Raw genomic sequence first — 16449 nt, 5'->3', positions numbered from 1 at the left:
TCCTCTATGAAGCCTTTCCTGATTTCTCTTTCCCTCTTACCTGCCAGAATTTGCCACTTCCTCTTCTCTGCCTCTACTGAACCCTGTGTGGGTTTTTTTTTACTGCATTGTATTGCCCTATCTGTTTATATTCTGTCTCACTGTGCTAGACTATAAACTTCTTGAGGACATATATGGTCTATATCTTGTTTGTGTGTGTAATGCTTGGCACATAAAAGGTACTCAAAAATGTTTTAAAGAATATTAGAAAGCACTGAAGGCAGAGATGAAAAACTCAGATGCCTTCAGGAGCAGGCATCAGTGAGGTAAGCAGGTCTGGGAGGGACTCTGGTAACCTGGAGAACACAGGCCTTATCTAAAAGGGCCAGCTCCTACTCAGTTCCAGCCAGTCGGTGCAAGGTGGGAATGCTGACCCTGTGTTGCCACATCTTTCAACTTTTTAAGAGAAGTTAGACATTTGGGTTTTTATATCAACTCTCTCGATTGTTGAATGTCAACTAATTCGGATTTTTTTTTTCTCAGTAAAGAACTGACTGTATTTGCTTTTTTTTTCTTTTTTAATTTATTGGGGTGACAATTGTTAGTAAAATTACATAGATTTCAGGTGTACAATTCTATATTACATCATCTATATATCCCATTGTGTGTTCACCACCCAGAGTCAGTTCTCCTTCCATCACCATATATTTGGTCCCCCCTAATTCGGATTTTTTTAAAACTTTATCGAGGTATGATTTATACACAAAAAGTGTATATATTGTGAGTGTATAGCTCAAGCATTTTCAAAAAACTGGATTGATTTTTTTATATAGGTCCAACAAAACTGGATTGACCTGCAAGCAACCAATTTTTGCAACTTGTGACAAAGGCCACATGGGGAACTCTATAGTTTACTTAAGAATCACCTAGTAGGTAAAGTGTCTTAAAGAGACACATCAGTCAAATGCAACGTGTGGACCTTATTTGGATTACGATTCAAAGAACTCAAACGTAAAAGAACGTTGATGAAATAATTAGGGAAATTTGAATGTTGACTGGCTGGGTTTTTTTTTTTCCTTTGGCTGTTGAATAATATTCAAGAATTATTGCTAATTATTTTGGATATGATATAGTTGGGGTTTTTTTATAGACTTTATTTTTCAGAGCAGTTTAGAGCAAAATTGAGCTGAAGGTCTAGAGAGTTCCCATATACCCTGTGCCCCCCACTGCCACAGGCACAGCCTCCCCCACCATCAACATCCTGATCTGAGTGGCGTATTTGTTCCAATTAGTGAACTTGCACTGACACATAGCTCTCATCCTGAGCCCACAGTTGACATGAGGGACACTCTTGGTGGTGTACATCCTATGGGTTTGGACCAATGTATAATGACACATATCTACTGTGTTACTGTCATACATGGTTATTTTTTTTAAGAGTCCTTAAAGATACTGAACAATTTATAGTGAAGTGAAATGATACTGGAATTTGCTTCAAAGTAATTTGGGAGGAGTGTGAGACTTCAGGCTTAAATGAAACAAGATTGACCATACGTTGCTAATCATTGAAGCTGGGTAGTGGATACAAGGGAGTTCATTATATTAGTATATTTTTTAATGTTTGAAATGTTCTAGTTCCAAAAGTAAAGCCAGAGTCCAAGTTACAGCGGAAGCGTGATTTTGGGGGTCTAGGATACTGGGGCAGCACTGCTAGTGACAGAATGTACATTTCTGGAACTTAAGTCTGCAAAGGTAGTAGCACTTTCTTTTTGCACTAATAGGGCCTGAAAGTCAGTACACCAAGACTGCTCAGGAGATTGTGAACGTCTGTTACCAGACATTGACTGAGGTAGGTGGTGAAAAGGTGGTTCCTTGGGAACTAGCTTTCTGGAATCCCTTTGTTCCCTTGGGTGAGGAGGCCTTCCCTGCCTATCCTATTTTAAAATGAACATCCTGTCCCCGTATCCTCATCCTGGATTCCTTAATTCCTTCCCGGGTTTATTTTCCTACCTAGACCAGAATGCGTCCTACTGCTCGAAAAGAAGCTCCATGAAGACAGGGATTTTTGTCTGCATTGTTTACTTTTGCATCCCCAGTGCCTCAAACACATGTTAAATGAATTCCCTAATTTTCTTTATTTCTCAGTATGATGAGCATTTGACTCAACTTGAGAAGGATATTTGTACAGCCAAAGAAGCAGCTTTGGAGGAAGCAGAGTTAGAAAGCTTGGACCCAATGACCCCAGGGCCTTATACACCTCAGGTGAGTTTGAGGAGTAGGAACCGCCTCTTAACAGTTTTCTTATTGGTTTGGGAAATGGGGAGCGTGTTAACAGATGTATTTACTGAGATACCCTTCTTCTCTGTCCTTCCTCTTCATATGCCTTTCGTGTGCTTTCTTGTCTTCTCAAAGGCTAAGGTGAGTGAGGGCCATGGGTCTTGGTGGCCTTGTTGAATCCAGAAGAGGCAGGTGTGGGATGAATGAGTGGGGTGGGGTCTCAGTTGCTTAAGCAGAATTCAGGAATACCAGATTCCTGACTAGGAGCAGAGACATTCCGATTGAGTCTCCTGAGCTCCCTTGCCCATGAATTGGGGCTCTGGGACTTCCCTGGAGTATAGACTTCTCAGCTAGAGCCATGGCCACATTGTTCCTGTGCCTTAGTGATGCCTGATAACTCATTCCCTCAGCAGTACCTCAGTGTAGCTCAGATGTTGCCCATTTTCCCGGATCGTCTCTCTCTCCTCGTAAATGAAGACAGGTAATCTTTCTAATGTTAAATTTATATGCCAAAAGACTAGAGAGTAGGATTAATAAGACATTTGTAATGTTTCTGTACTGACCCTTTGACATACTGAGTACATTACATCTGCACTGTACTCTTACAGGGTTGGTGGCATGTTTGAAGAATAGGACTTGGCAGAATAGCCGGTGCTGGGTTTCTGTATTGGAGGCACTATGGTGGAGTGGAAAGTCCATGACGCTTGGTATAAAACAAGCCTGTGTTTGGTTGGAGCTTAGCTCTGCTACTAGCTAGCTTTTTGTGAACTTGGGAAGTTAAGCTCTCTAACTCAGTTTCCTTTACTCTAAAATGTACTTTTCAAGATTGTCATAAGCATTAAATGAGTTAATTTGCCTGGCACATAGTAGACATTCAATAAATCTTTGTTTCCTTATCTGTATGAAAGCTGTCTACAGAGTTCGCAAAGGCCCTTTCAAATTGAACCAAATAGTTCAATGTAAAATTCTCCCTCTTCCCACTGGAAAACTTTTCATTCTACTCAGGTTTCACTCTGAACTGATAATGCAACCTACGTGACCTCTGTTGGGTTATTGCTGTCTGTGTCTCATTCCTGCATTCTCCCTATCTATCTTTTACTCTCTCATCCCCAAACCTAGGTTACTGAGGGGCCAAGTATAAAGAATCCTAAGATACTTAATCCAGGCCAGAGCAAGGAAAGACTCTTGGAGTGTGTGGGCAGATTGGGTTAATGGGGGTTTGGGTGATTGAGGCCTGTGTGTTAGCTGTCATTCCCCTGGAGAGTCTGGCCACGAGTGGTTTTGCTGTAGTCTGTAACAGTGGAAGCCTAGGTGAGTCAGAGGTTCAGACCCAAAAGTCTTCTTTCTTCTTTCGCTACCCCTCCCACACTGTCTCAAATGGCTGAAGAACACCTGGTAATTGTTCTCCCTCGTGAGCAGGGGCTGTAGTTTGGTGCAGTTAGAAGGTCTCCTGGGGAGAGTAGGGCATAGATAGTGCCTCTTCATTACTCCACTGCGTCCTCTCATCGTTGCCTTCGCTGCTTTGTCCACATTTGAAGCAGGAAGCCCAGTTCCTGATCTCTTAACCTGAGGAAGGTGCACGAGTGCCTGCCCTTCCTCATTGTTCCTGTCAAACCCAAATGTTATTAAGGAATGTGCGCGTACGTTTACCCTATCATAGTACCATTCTGGTTGTACAGAGACATAAAAGTAACCATATTTTGCTTGCAGCTGTAAGTGATGGTGTCCATAATTTGTTGTCACTCAGCTCTTTCTAGCCAGCTTCTGTTGCAACATACATTCAGCTTCATACTTTCATTAAAACTGCTCACTTTGTGGTTTCCCACATAACCTTTCTTTCCTGATTTTCCCTTCTGTTCCACAATTAGTTTATCTGCTCTGGAATCCTTTGAATTCTGTTTTGCCTCTTTCTCCAAAACCCTCTTCTCAATCAGTCTCTTGTTTGAAAAAATAAAACACCACAAAGTAACACATCTGTTGGTTTTTTGTTGATAAAGGTAACATTCATTTGGCAAATATAAAGAAGAAATAAGTTAGCTAAAAATCAAGGCCACCTCAGAAAGAACCAACCGCTGTGAACATTTTGGTGTGTTTCTCTCAAATCTGTGGGGGGCTGAGTGTGTGCACGCAAGTGTGTGTTTATAGACACACTTTGAAAGTGAAACTGGTCAAGATGGTTTTGGGTCCTGTCGTTTTCACTTTATATTGTATTCTGAGCATTTTATTTCATTAAGTAGCCTTTGAAAACATGATTTTTAAATAGCTTCGTATACTATTCCTACCCTCAGCCAGCTCTTTGGAGAATGCTTTCCTATTTCTCCAGCCTGTGCTTTGGTGTGCCCTCCTGCCCTCCTGTCCCTGAATAGTCCCTGTTCTCTTCAGGAGAGGGAAGAGAAGAGGGAAGGGATCTGTAAGTTACTGAATACCAGGCATTGGGTACGGAGCTTATGCATATCTCTTAAATGTCCCAACAACCTTGTGAGCTAGACATTATCGTCCATGTTTTACAACTGAGGAAACCAAGGCTTAGAGAGATGAAGTAATTTCTTAAAAGTTACTCAGCTAACAAGTGGTAGAGCCAGGCCTCAAGCGCAGGGCAGTTTCCTCCAAAGCCCATGGTTTTTCACCACACCATTTTGCCTCGTAGCATCCTCTGATCTCATAAGCTGTTAACCCATTCCATGCTCTTGTTGGGGTTGGAATGCCTTGATTCCATTTCCTATTAGACGTTTCTACACCAAACAATCAAAATAGCACTGGTAGGAAGCCCTGGGCCTAAACACAGTAAGATAAGGCTTAGAAGAAACTAGGTTATTGACCAGAAGAGCTGTTAGGACGTAGAAGTGCCCCATAAGTTTGATGCTTTCCTGCTTCTGGCCTCTGATCATGTACATCAAACGCCTCTTTGCTAGGATGAGGAACATTTGTAAGATCCCCCAAAACCTTCCCCCAGAGTTGTTTCAACTTACACTTTCTCGAAATGGATTGGTCTGCATGACCTCTTTCTGCAGGGAACGCTCTGAGGGGCAGTTTTCTCTGTATCTCTTACTCTCTTGCCTAAATAGAAGCTAAGTTGTATGATTTGTGCCACAGCCTCCCGATTTGTATGATACCAACACATCCCTCAGTATGTCTCGAGATGCCTCTGTATTTCAAGATGAGAGCAATATGTCTGTCCTGGATATTCCCACCGCCACTCCAGAGAAGCAGGTGACACAGGTAGGATATTCTTTTTCTCTTTGTGAGATTGGTGGTATGCTTTGGGGTGACGAGTGGAGGACTGCTGGGGTGATATATGACATGTATTAAGCATAATTGAGCTCCTTGGCCCTGGGAAGGAAGGCTTAAGAATGTGATTTCAAGGTGGTATGGTGGCAGGTCGCATGACTGGCATTGTCTGCTGTCTGTCCCCATGGGCAGTCAGGCACAGCAGAATCAGGGAAGGCACAAGTATGAAAAGTGTATGAGGCATCAGAGTGACCTGACAGGTGACTAGAAAGACCAACTTCCTTCACAGACAAGCGTTGGAAATATTTGCCCTGCTACTTTACTGTATGTATACTGTGCTCTAAAGGAAAATTAGATATAAACTGAGATGAAATTGGCCTTTTCTAGCGGTGGCAGAAGATACTCCTGACCTGAAGCCAGGAAGCCTGGCAGCTGATCTCAGTCAGGGTTCCCCTGGAGATTACAAAAGTCAGGAGGGCTTTTCTGTCCCAAAGAGTCCAACCCCAGCTAAAGAGAGTCTCCTTGTGATGCCACAGTAAGTGTAGGCCAAGGGCCATCCTATTCTTGGGGTTTTACCCTACCTGTGACTTCCAAAGAGGACATGAACATGCCCTGAGCTGTGTACACAGCCCCCACTAGCTGTGGGGTTGGCGGGGCTGTCAGGGAAGAGCCTCCGTCCTGGCTGAGCGCCCTGGGTCACTCCTGCCGCCGGCACGTCCCTCCATCATATGCCGTTTGCGTTCCTCACTCAGATGCGCCAGGGCTTAGGTAGGCTGGGCAAGGAAGCCTCCGATGTGGATATTGAAGGTGGCGGAGGGGAAACCTAAGGCTCCAGCCCCAGTAAGGATGCTTACCGAAAGCATACGGTTCCATTACACCCTGAGGTGATAGGAGCCCCCCCAGTGCAGGGCAGGCCACATCCCAGGGCATGACCAGGGTCTCCAGAGGGAGGCCCTGTCTGACTTCAGTCCTTGGAAGCAGCTAAAACAAGTCTACCCACCAAAGTTACTTGTGTTCTTGGGAGGCAGCAAGGGGGCTGGAGGGACTTGTGGTCTTCCTTGGGCGGTTGGTAGGACTTTGACCGTCAGCTGGTCTTACTCAGGAAGGTGAAGATGCAGATGGTGACCTTGCAGATGAAGAGGAAGGAACCGTGCAGCAGCCTCAAGCCAGTGTGCTATATGAGGATCTGCTGATGTCCGAAGGAGAAGACGATGAGGAAGATGCTGGGAGCGATGAAGAAGGAGACAATCCTTTCTCTGGTGGGTCTTGCTCCTTGCTTCTCTTCCTATGTGGCTCACATAGCACCCTCAAGGCTGGCGAGGGAGCTCTTGGCCGCATGTGCTGTTACCGGAAACTGCTCTCTTAGTGAAGTCCCATTAATCAAGCTCAGAGGCCTGAGCACACACTCATAGGATGATCGAGTTCATTAGCCTTTGAGGAAGTGAAGAACTACAACACAGGAGGTGCAAAAAATGGCGCTGGAACAGGCAGTGCCTAAGTGGCAGCTTTGATTTGAATACTTGATAAGAACCAAAAAGAAGTGATATGTGGCAGTACGGCAGAAGAATTCAGGAAAAAAGGTCCTGCTTTGAGGTGTTTCCGGGATCGGTGGCAGTGACAGGAAAAGCAGAGGAGGAGATAATAGGAAAAACCCAGATAGATTGGATTGAGATGGGAAAAGGCAGTGGTTATTTAGATTCAGTTTCCAAACAGCAGATCTTGCCAGTGTTGACCCTAAGCCCTCCTCCGAGGTGAGGGGTCCAGGCAGGGCACCTGTGTAGATATGTGGGGTAACTAGTTTGGGAAGACCAAGCCAAAGATGTTGATTCTGTCCCGCTTATGTCAGGATCTGTCTCTCTTCTTTTCACAGCTATCCAGCTAAGTGAAAGTGGAAGTGATTCTGATGTGGGATCTGGTGGGATAAGACCCAAACAGCCCCGCATGCTTCAGGAGAACACAAGGATGGGCATGGAAAATGAAGAAAGCATGATGTCCTATGAGGGAGACGGTGGGGAGGCTTCTCGTGGTTTGGAAGATAGCAACATCAGGTAATCGGCAGCAGCATGCTCCAGGGCTGTGGCATCAGTGCCCAGCAGTGATGTCAGAGGGCCCAGCATCAGATTACCTCCATCCATCAAACACCTCCTGAGCACCTCCTAGGGCCAGGCACTGTGCTAGGCCCTTGGGGATCCACAGAGGAGCAAGAAGTACCCTGGCCTTGAGGAGCTCACAGTCTAGTGGAAGAGACTGATCCAAACAAAATCACTACCAATGCAGTGTGCTAAGTGCTGTAGCATAAGCTAAGTACCAAGTCCCAAGTCACCACTGACAAGGGAGTGTCTCCCTCTGCTTGGGAGTCATCAGGGAAAGTTTCACAGACAAGGGAACATTTGAACTGGTCCTTACAGGATGAATAGGAGTCTACTAAGCAGATAAGTGGCAGCAGGTGAGGAGATCCTTAGAGCTGGAGCAGTATGTTCACAGGCACAGAAATTAACCAAGTGTGGTCCACAGCAAAGGGAAGTCCGTTGGCAGTTGTGGCTCCAGAAGTAGCAACGGATTATATTGCAGAGGACCTTAAATGGCATGCTAAGACATTTGGATTTGGGGTAATGGGAATCATTATCTAAAGAAAAGGAAATAATGTCAAATCTGTGTATTAAATAACTAGGGCAGTGATAAGGATCTCAACTGGATCTGTTAGAAGGGGAGGGAGGGACGGACATATTCAAGAGCTATCTAGAGGGTAGATCGATTGGATGCGGGAGGTAAGGAGATCAGCTGTATAATGAATAAGAATGTCAGTGAGCTAGGAAAGAGGACAAACAGACATTAGATGGGGTCGGAAAGAAGGAAAACCTGAATTTGTCTTTGGACATGTTGGACTTAAGGTACAGATACATCTAGCCAGAGGTATCCAGGGAGTGGCGAGAGTCTATTTGCTCATTCAGCAAATACTTATCACGAGTACAAATGTAACTAAGATGTGGTCCTTTCCTTCAAGGAGTTCAGTCTAATGGGAAACCTAAACCAGGTAAACAGGTGATTGATTGATCATAGTGTAACATGAAAAGTGCTGTGATAAGCAACCACGGGGTTTTTCTGGGACCTGGGTGGGAGTGGGTTGGGGGAGCTGGTTAAAGAAGGAAACTGAACTGAATCAGAAATCAAAAATTTTGAAAATGTGTATCCCCTTTAGCCCCAAATTTCAGGTCTAGGAAATTTTTCTACGGGAGTAATAAAACACCTTAATCAAGATGTTTGTACAAGGATGTTTATCACAGCATTGTTTCTAATAGTGGGAAAACTGGAGACAGCTTAAATGTCTTAGTGAGTGACTGTTAAATAAATCTTGTTATGGCCATACAGTGGAATACCATGCAGCTATTGAAATGTTGCTATAGATGTATGTTTATAAAGATGTTCATTATTAGTGAAAAAAGCAGACTCCTAAAGAGTATGTAGAGTATTCTAATTTTGTAAATTAAAAAAATGTTTAAACATCTAAGTGAAGTACGTAGGAAAAAAAATTGGAAAGTCGTATACCAAAAGATTACCTCTGGGTAGTGGAGTTATTGGTGATTTTTTTTCTTTTTCTCTGGTTGTACCAGTTTTTTTTTTAAACCAGTGAACGTGCATTTCTTACGTGATTTTTTTTTAAGTAAAATTAAGAATAAACAAACAAACAAAAAATAAAGAGCACTCTGGCAGAAGTATGAAGAATTAATTGGAGGAGAGCAAGACTGGAGGCATGAGGACTGATTTCAGTGGTGTAGGCCAGAGATAGTGAAGTACAAGCCAAGGGCCTGCAGGGTAGGGATGGAAGGAGGGGACTGAAAGGGCCTGTTGATTGACCAACTGAAGATGTAGATGCGTGAAGCTGTGCTAGATGGAACCATGAGGCTGTCAGAGCATTTGTGGTCACGTGCCAGAAGCTGGCAGAGTGTTGTCCAGGTGTCAGGGAGTTTCTTTCAGGTTCTTGTGTATATGCAGTTGGCAAGTGGATGTTTTCGAACAGGATCATTTTTCTCTCCGGGGCCTGTAGAACAGTCGAGAAGCAGTCATTTTAGTGTCCAGGGGAGGTGAGATGGGCTGACCCCTTGGTGGCAGCAGGAATGGGACTGGTCAGATAGCTGGTGCCCGAGCTTGAGAGATGACATGTTTCTCTTCTCAGTTATGGGAGCTATGAGGAGCCTGAGCCCAAGTCGAACACCCAAGACACAAGCTTCAGCAGCATCGGTGGGTATGAGGTTTCAGAGGAGGAAGAAGAGGAGGAGGAGGAGGAGGAGCAGCGCTCTGGGCCGAGCGTGCTAAGCCAGGTCCACCTGTCAGAGGACGAGGAGGACAGTGAGGATTTCCACTCCATTGCTGGGGACAGTGACTTGGAGTCTGATGAATGAGGCCTCCTTTGGGCGTCCTTGGTCACCTTCCCTGGTCTGCAGCCTAGGTGATTCACCTTTCCCCAGTCTGTTATATCTGTGCGCTGTCTCATCCTGCAATCGCCACATTAACTCATACCTTAGCCTTGACAAATAGTAAGTAAATGATAACGAATTGCTTCTCTTGATCTTCCTGGGGCAGGGTCACCCTTTGATTAAAACCAAGCAGACCCCCTTCCCCACTAACAAAAGTAGAGCAATCTCCTCCTTGTCCAGTGCCCTCCTCTAACTCCACTTACTGCTCTTGGTATCATTTTCCCTGGGGAAGCAGGAGAACTGATGAAAGGACTAATCATTTTATGTCCTCTTGGTGGATTAGACATTTTCCAAGCACGATATCATCTCAGTTTTCTAATTTGCAGGCTGGAGCAGGTGCCAGCACCCCTGCTGGGACAGAGAATTGGGTTCTTTCTGGTGGACTCTGTGCCACACTGAAAACAAACCTATTGGACAAACTGTCCATTATTTTATTATTTGATTAGAAAATGCCTTGTTTCTAAGTGGATTTCAGGCAAACGGCTATGTAAATCTTTGAAACAGGCTATATGTCAGAAGTGGTATGTTGCCATGGAAATGTGTTCCGTCCTTCTACCCCCAGGGGAAATGATAGGAAAATGGTGAGTTCCTCAGGGCAAGGTTGTATCTTCTGTTCTTTTCATGCTTTAGGATACAGTTTTGTGCATAGTACGCACTCAGTAAATATTCCTAGGATCACAAAATTCTCAGCAGATGCTCCGTGATGAGCACTCTACCAGATCCTTGAGGTGCAAAGGTCAGTAAGACACAGTCCTTTTCCCCAAAGAGCTCACCGTCAAGCTGGGGAGACGGGGAGTGGGATTCAGAACATGTCAACACATTATATAGTACTGTGAGATAAGTGCAATTAATGAGCTATCAAGTACAGAGGAAAGCAGAGGAGTGTGATTATGTCTGAAAAAGTCAGGGAAGTCTTTCTAGAGGTCATTTTTAAGCTGATTGATGAAGAATCAGTAGAAGCTTGCCAGATAGGAAAGTCCAGGCAGTGTAAGAAGTGAAAAGGCCGAAGTCTAGAAATGACAGAGTGTGTTCCTAGTTTGTTTGTTTGTTTGTTTGTACCTGCCTTCTTCCATAAAGAATTTAAGATGATTTAGTTCCAGTCCTTTAATGCTGGAATGGCTAAAGATGAGACTGAAAGATGGGCAGGAAGCATACTATCATGAAAAGCTTCAAATTTGATGCTAACGATTTTGTATTCTAGGAAATAAGGAGCTCTAGTGGAGTGATGTAATCGGATTTGTGTGTTAGAAATTTTCTATGTGAATGAAGGAAAATATTGAAGAATCATAGGTAACAGACAAGTGTGACCCCATTTTTGGAAAATGCAGAATTATGTGTAAATTAATACGTGATTATGTATACTTGTATATGCAAAGGGAAGGACCTGAAAGGATATACGCTAAACTATTCACAGTGATAGCCTCTGGGGGATGGCATTGGAGGGCAGGGGGTCATGTGGGTATATGTATCCCGGCGGGTGTATTGTGCTTTTATTTCTGTATTGTTTGAATTTTTTTACAGGTATGTATTATTTTTGTAATAAAAAATGTTTAAAAAAATTTAAGCAGTAGTGTGGAGAATGGTTTGGAGAAGAGCAAATCTAGTTCAAGTGAGGGGTAAAGGGATCCAAACTTGGGCTGTGGCCTTAAGATGGTAGGGGAATGGTGAATATGAGAGATCTTTAGGGGGTACAGTCAAGAGGACTTGGTGACCAATTGGCATTTGGGGGTGAAGGAGGGGGTGTGGAAGGTGGCTTTTAGAATTTAGTTTGGGAGAGTGGATGGATATGTGGTATTCATGTGTTCATTCAACATTTATCAAGCCACCTGTTTTTATCAAGCAGTCTGCTAGGTGCTGATACAGAAGCAAGATGTAGTCTTTGATTGCAGGGAGCTTAAGGTCTAGGATGAGAGACATGTAAATAAATAAGTTTAATAAAATGTGATCATTGCAATGAATATTGACAAGGTTCTGTGGTGAAAGGAAGGCCTTTCTACCAACTCTGCCTGTGGAGTGAGTGGGAAGGCTTCAAGAGCAGCCCCTTGAGCTAGACCATGAAGAGGAGGCATGGAGGAGTTTGCCAGACAGTCACAGGGGAGGGGCGGGGGGCAGGAGGACAGTCGAGGCGCAAGGAGAGTGCTTAGGGCCATGAAACTACATGGGTTGTCGTGGAACAAGTGGTTTCGGAGGGGCAGCAGGAATATTGGGAGCATAGGTCGGGGAGCGATTCCAAGGCTAGGATGAAACGCTCATTTGAGAGAGATGGCTCTCGCAGCAGTGTGTCAGCGGATGGACTGGGAGGGCTGATGCCAGGTGAAGGTGATGGGGTGCATTTGGTGACTGGATAATGGAAAATAAAACGGCACCTAAGTTTCTGACTTAGGTGACTGGGTAAATGGCAGTGCCATTAACGACAAGTTGAGTGGAAGGTAGGAGAAACAGCTGAGTTCGGTTGGAAGCATGTAAATGGAAGACTGAGGATTGGTGCACCCCTGGCAGTAGGTGAGGACACCCAGCAGGCATGTGGAGTCAGAAGAGCACGGAGGACAGAACCCTGGTGAAGACCAGTATTGAGAAGTGGTCACAAACCGAAGGAAAACCTGAAGAGTGATGTTTTTTCCAAACCAAGGAAGGCGTTTTAAGGAGGGAAAAGACATATATACCACAGCAAGAAGTCACATGAGGCCCGAGAAACAGCCTTTGGGTTTGGCAGCTAGGAGGGCCATGGTGTCTTTAGCTAGCATAAGAATTTTAGAGTAGTGAGGTTGGAAGTCGGCCAGCCGCAGGGTGAGGAGCAGATGGAAGATGAGGAAGTGACAATAGAGATCACAGACGACTCTGTCAAGAAGCTAGGCTGCGAGGAGTAGAAGAGGGAGAGTCTTAAGATGGAAGATAAATCAGCATGCTTGCATAGGCTTAGGGGAGAAAGCAATGGAGTAGGAGAGGTTGGAAAAAAGCAAGAGAACAATTATGGGAAAGATGTCTGTGAAAACAGGAGGGAATGTTACGGTAGCATAGCTAGCATTCCCTCCGTGGGGCCAGAGATCTTGCTCGAGATAGAGGAAAGGATGGAGGGCACTTGCAGATCAGTGTGTAGATAAGGCAGATAGGAAGCTGAAGGAGATCACGCTTCATAGCTCCAGCTTCCTCTGGGAAATAGGGAAGATCATAAGGGAAAATGGGGAGGGAGCTCGGATACAAGTGTTGAATACTGAGGGGGAGAAGGAAAAACTGGAAACCAGCTACGTGTCCATCAGTGGCAGAGATGTTGAATTATGGTACATCCACTCAGTGGGCAAACACGCAACTGTTAAAAACAATGAGGAAACTCTAGATGTGCTAATATGGAAAGATACTCCTTTTTTATTCAATGAGTTTCAGATGGACAGCATTATAATTCGATACCCGTATACACTGCAACGTGATCACCCCCAAAAGTCTAGTTACTGTCCATCTCCATGCAGTTGGCCCCTTCACCCCTTTTGCACACCCCCCACCCCGTCTCCTCTGGTAGCCACTGATCTGTTCTCTGTATCTGAGTTTCTTTCTGTTTTGTTTAGTTTTGTTCATATTTTTAGATTCCTATTATGAGCGAGCAAAATCATCCTTGTTTCACTTAGTACTGTACGTTCAAAGATATTCTGGGGAAAAATAAGCGATAGACTAGTAGGCAGTGTTTGGTTTCATTCATTTGGGGGACAAAGGATGTCAATCTGTTTTCATATTCACAGAAAGTATTTTTGGCAAGACACACTTGAAGCTGTTAACACCTGTGAAGCAGAGTAGGAAGAGGGTTCACTCTTTTCACTGCAAACCCTTCTATTAATGTTTAAGTGTTTCTTCTTTTTTTAATGGTCACTGCGGGAAATGGTGGAGGGAGCTGACTAGGCATCCGTAAAAGGATTGCTGGCTCTTGAATGCGCAAATCAGGTTAGAGAATTTTAAATGGTACCAGTTTACTTCATTGTGCGATTTTTCTCCAAAGGGACTTAGCAACTGAGCTGCCAGGGTATAGATGCAGAAAAGGTAAAGTGATTTGGGCTGGAGACCCGGATTTGAGAGGCAGATGGGTGGATTTCCTGTCAACCACCAGTTCCTGACCTAGCTGTACCGAGCGCTCTGCTGGTGTTGTGAACGCAGTGCTGGAATGGATAAGTCCACACAAGAGCACGATAAATGACATGATAAGCGCAGTGTCCCATAAAGGTGCTGAGGAGGACACATATCCCCAACTCTGGAACCAAGGGCCAGACCTTCTCAGACGTGACCAGTATGAGTTAGCCAGGCGAAGCAGGTACCTGGGGGAGGGGCAGGCACCATTCCAGGCAGAGAAGAGAGCATGTGACTGAATGGTTCATTCGTCCGTCCGTCCGTCCCTTAGTTAGCCGGAGGGTACAGCATGGTGCCCGTGGGAGGGGCCGGCAGGAGCTGAAACTCGTTAGCCAGGTCCAGGTCAAGGAGAGCCTGGCGGGCTTTGCGAAAGAATGTGGACGCAATCCTAAAAGTTATAGGGATGCATGGAAGGGCTTGGGTGGCTTCAGCAGCACTTTGCAGTATGGATTGTAGGAGAACAGCCCTGGAGATGGTGTGACAGTCACTTAGGCACGACATGAGTCAGCTGTAGACAGAGCCTGAGAACTTAGGAGGCGATGGATAATGCCAGGCTTGCAGTCAGCCAGCCACTATTGATGGAGCCTAGTTGGTGCCAGGCGTTGTTCTAGGTCTCTGCCTGCAGCAGTGAGCACAACAGCCCCTTCCCTCAAAGAGCTTCGAGTTTAGTTGGGGCAGTAGACAGTCACTGAGGAAGTAAGAGTGGGGAGTACTGTGAAGAACAGCAAAGTGAAGGGAGAGGGTGCTAATGCGATGGCCCAGGAAGCAGTCCCTCCCCCCGAACCCCCCCTCCCCGCAGCCGTCATTGGCATGTAAAGACGCATGCATTACCTTGATACAGGTCAAACGTTTTCTAAACAATTTGAAAGGTGAGCAATGAAAGAACCACAAAAAAATACTTTAAAAGACTGGCCAGACAAGTATGAGGAAACCAGACGCACTGTGTTAAGGAGAATTCCAAAGGAGGGAGGGAGCGGTGGGCAAAGGCGGGCACCTGCAGAAAAGTCAGCCAGAAAGGGTGGAAATGGGCATTTAGACTTGGCAGTTGGTGAGCCTCATGAGAAAAGTGTCTTTGCAACCGGGGGTGCAGAAGCCAGATGATGAGTGGGTTGAAGAATTGAATGTGAGGAAGTAGAAACAGCTTGATTCGGTTAAATACTAGTGACCATTCACTGTGCAAGCCTCTGTGCAGAGCTCTTCCTACCCGACCCCATTTAGTCCTGAACCATTTGAGACAGGTGTTGTTATTCCCAGTTTACAGATGAGGAAGCTCGTTCAGGGGCGCACAGGGTAGAGAGATTAGCCTTGGACTAGAGAAGGGCCACCTTTAAATTAATACCAGAAAGATAGATAATGGAGGGCTGTGTGTGTGTGTAAGCAGGACGAAGGGGGCAAACCCTGCTTCTGGGCATTGTAGACTCTAATAAGGAGTTTTGTCTTTATCCTAAAAATAGTGGGAAACTTCTCATTGGGAGTGGGGTGGACTTTGAGAAGGTAATCTAAGGTTTCTGTTTCCAAAATGTCGGTTCCGTATCAGTGTAAAAATAGCTAGTTTTTGTTCCTGTTGATAGTTTGAGCTTCTTTTGCAATTCCAGGGTCTTAGATATTATATAGTACAATATTTCTAAATATAGTAATCTAACTTGTTTCCCCAACTTGGAAGAGAAGCAGCGGGTGTGCTTGTTAAAAAATACTGCTTCCTGGGCCCCAGTTCAGCCCCCTTGAGTGAGAATGGTGAAGAAGGCTGGTGGTCCATCTATGTTACGGACGGCCCAAGCGATTCTTACCTGGGAAGTTTGGGAAACTGATCCAGCAACAGCCCCAAATTAATGTTACCCTCAGCTGTTCTTAAACTAGTATGTATCAAAATGGGACTAGGGTTGGCCTGTTGCAAATTTAAATTCTTGGACTTGGAACGTGCATTTTTAGTATTCACTCCTGTAATTCTGATGCAGATAGTCCTTAAAGTAGTAAGAGCAGCCTTTGGTGAACATAAGTGCTTTAGAAGAAGTACAAAATTGTAATTTTTAAGCATCAGGTATATAATATTGCAAGGTTATCCTTTGCTTCTTGGTTCCTAATAACTTAATAGCCAAGGTTTTTTTTTTAAAAAAATACTACCTTTAAGAATATGTATCTCATCTATTTATACATATCATACAAATTACAAATGCTGCAGGTTGCTTTAAATAGATGAAGACTTTCAAAATCATTTCTCTTAAATTTTGCCTATGTAGGTTTGGAACTTGGAATCCAGTGTTTTCAGTCAACTCCCTATTACAACTTTTCAACTTTTAAAATACCCATTCATCCTGATTTACAGTAAAATAAAAATGTGTATTTACATCCTGTGTTTCTCTCTCACTTATGTAGTCCAAAT

General features: G+C 44.5%; 1 protein-coding gene across 11 annotated transcripts in view; it reads left to right on the top strand.

Annotated features, from left to right (window-relative positions):
* The window catches only part of TAF1 (TATA-box binding protein associated factor 1), an 82117-nt gene that overhangs the window by 45561 nt on the left and 20107 nt on the right, over positions 1-16449 (top strand). For 6 of the 11 annotated variants that reach the window (XR_004423162.1, XR_004423160.1, XR_004423159.1 and 3 more), the window contains exons 33-38: positions 1761-1828; positions 2125-2241; positions 2392-2397; positions 5350-5475; positions 6587-6743; positions 7355-7532. Coding sequence is in view for 5 of the 11 variants with exons in the window: in XM_033107362.1 (XP_032963253.1) it covers positions 1761-1828; positions 2125-2241; positions 2392-2397; positions 5350-5475; positions 6587-6743; positions 7355-7532; positions 9659-9884 (878 nt within the window). In the remaining 6 variants the exon portion in view is untranslated. Of the gene's footprint in view, positions 1-1760; positions 1829-2124; positions 2242-2391; positions 2398-5349; positions 5476-6586; positions 6744-7354; positions 7533-9658; positions 11560-16449 lie in introns of those variants that run through there. The other 5 variants (XM_033107402.1, XM_033107372.1, XM_033107362.1 and 2 more) reach the window with 4 other exon arrangements.

This window comes from Rhinolophus ferrumequinum, chromosome X (genome assembly GCF_004115265.2).
Source record: "Rhinolophus ferrumequinum isolate MPI-CBG mRhiFer1 chromosome X, mRhiFer1_v1.p, whole genome shotgun sequence".
In the NCBI taxonomy this organism is placed as follows: domain Eukaryota; kingdom Metazoa; phylum Chordata; class Mammalia; order Chiroptera; family Rhinolophidae; genus Rhinolophus; species Rhinolophus ferrumequinum.
The sequence above is the reverse complement of the archived record's forward strand: the minus strand, read 5'-3'. Positions and strand labels throughout refer to the sequence as shown.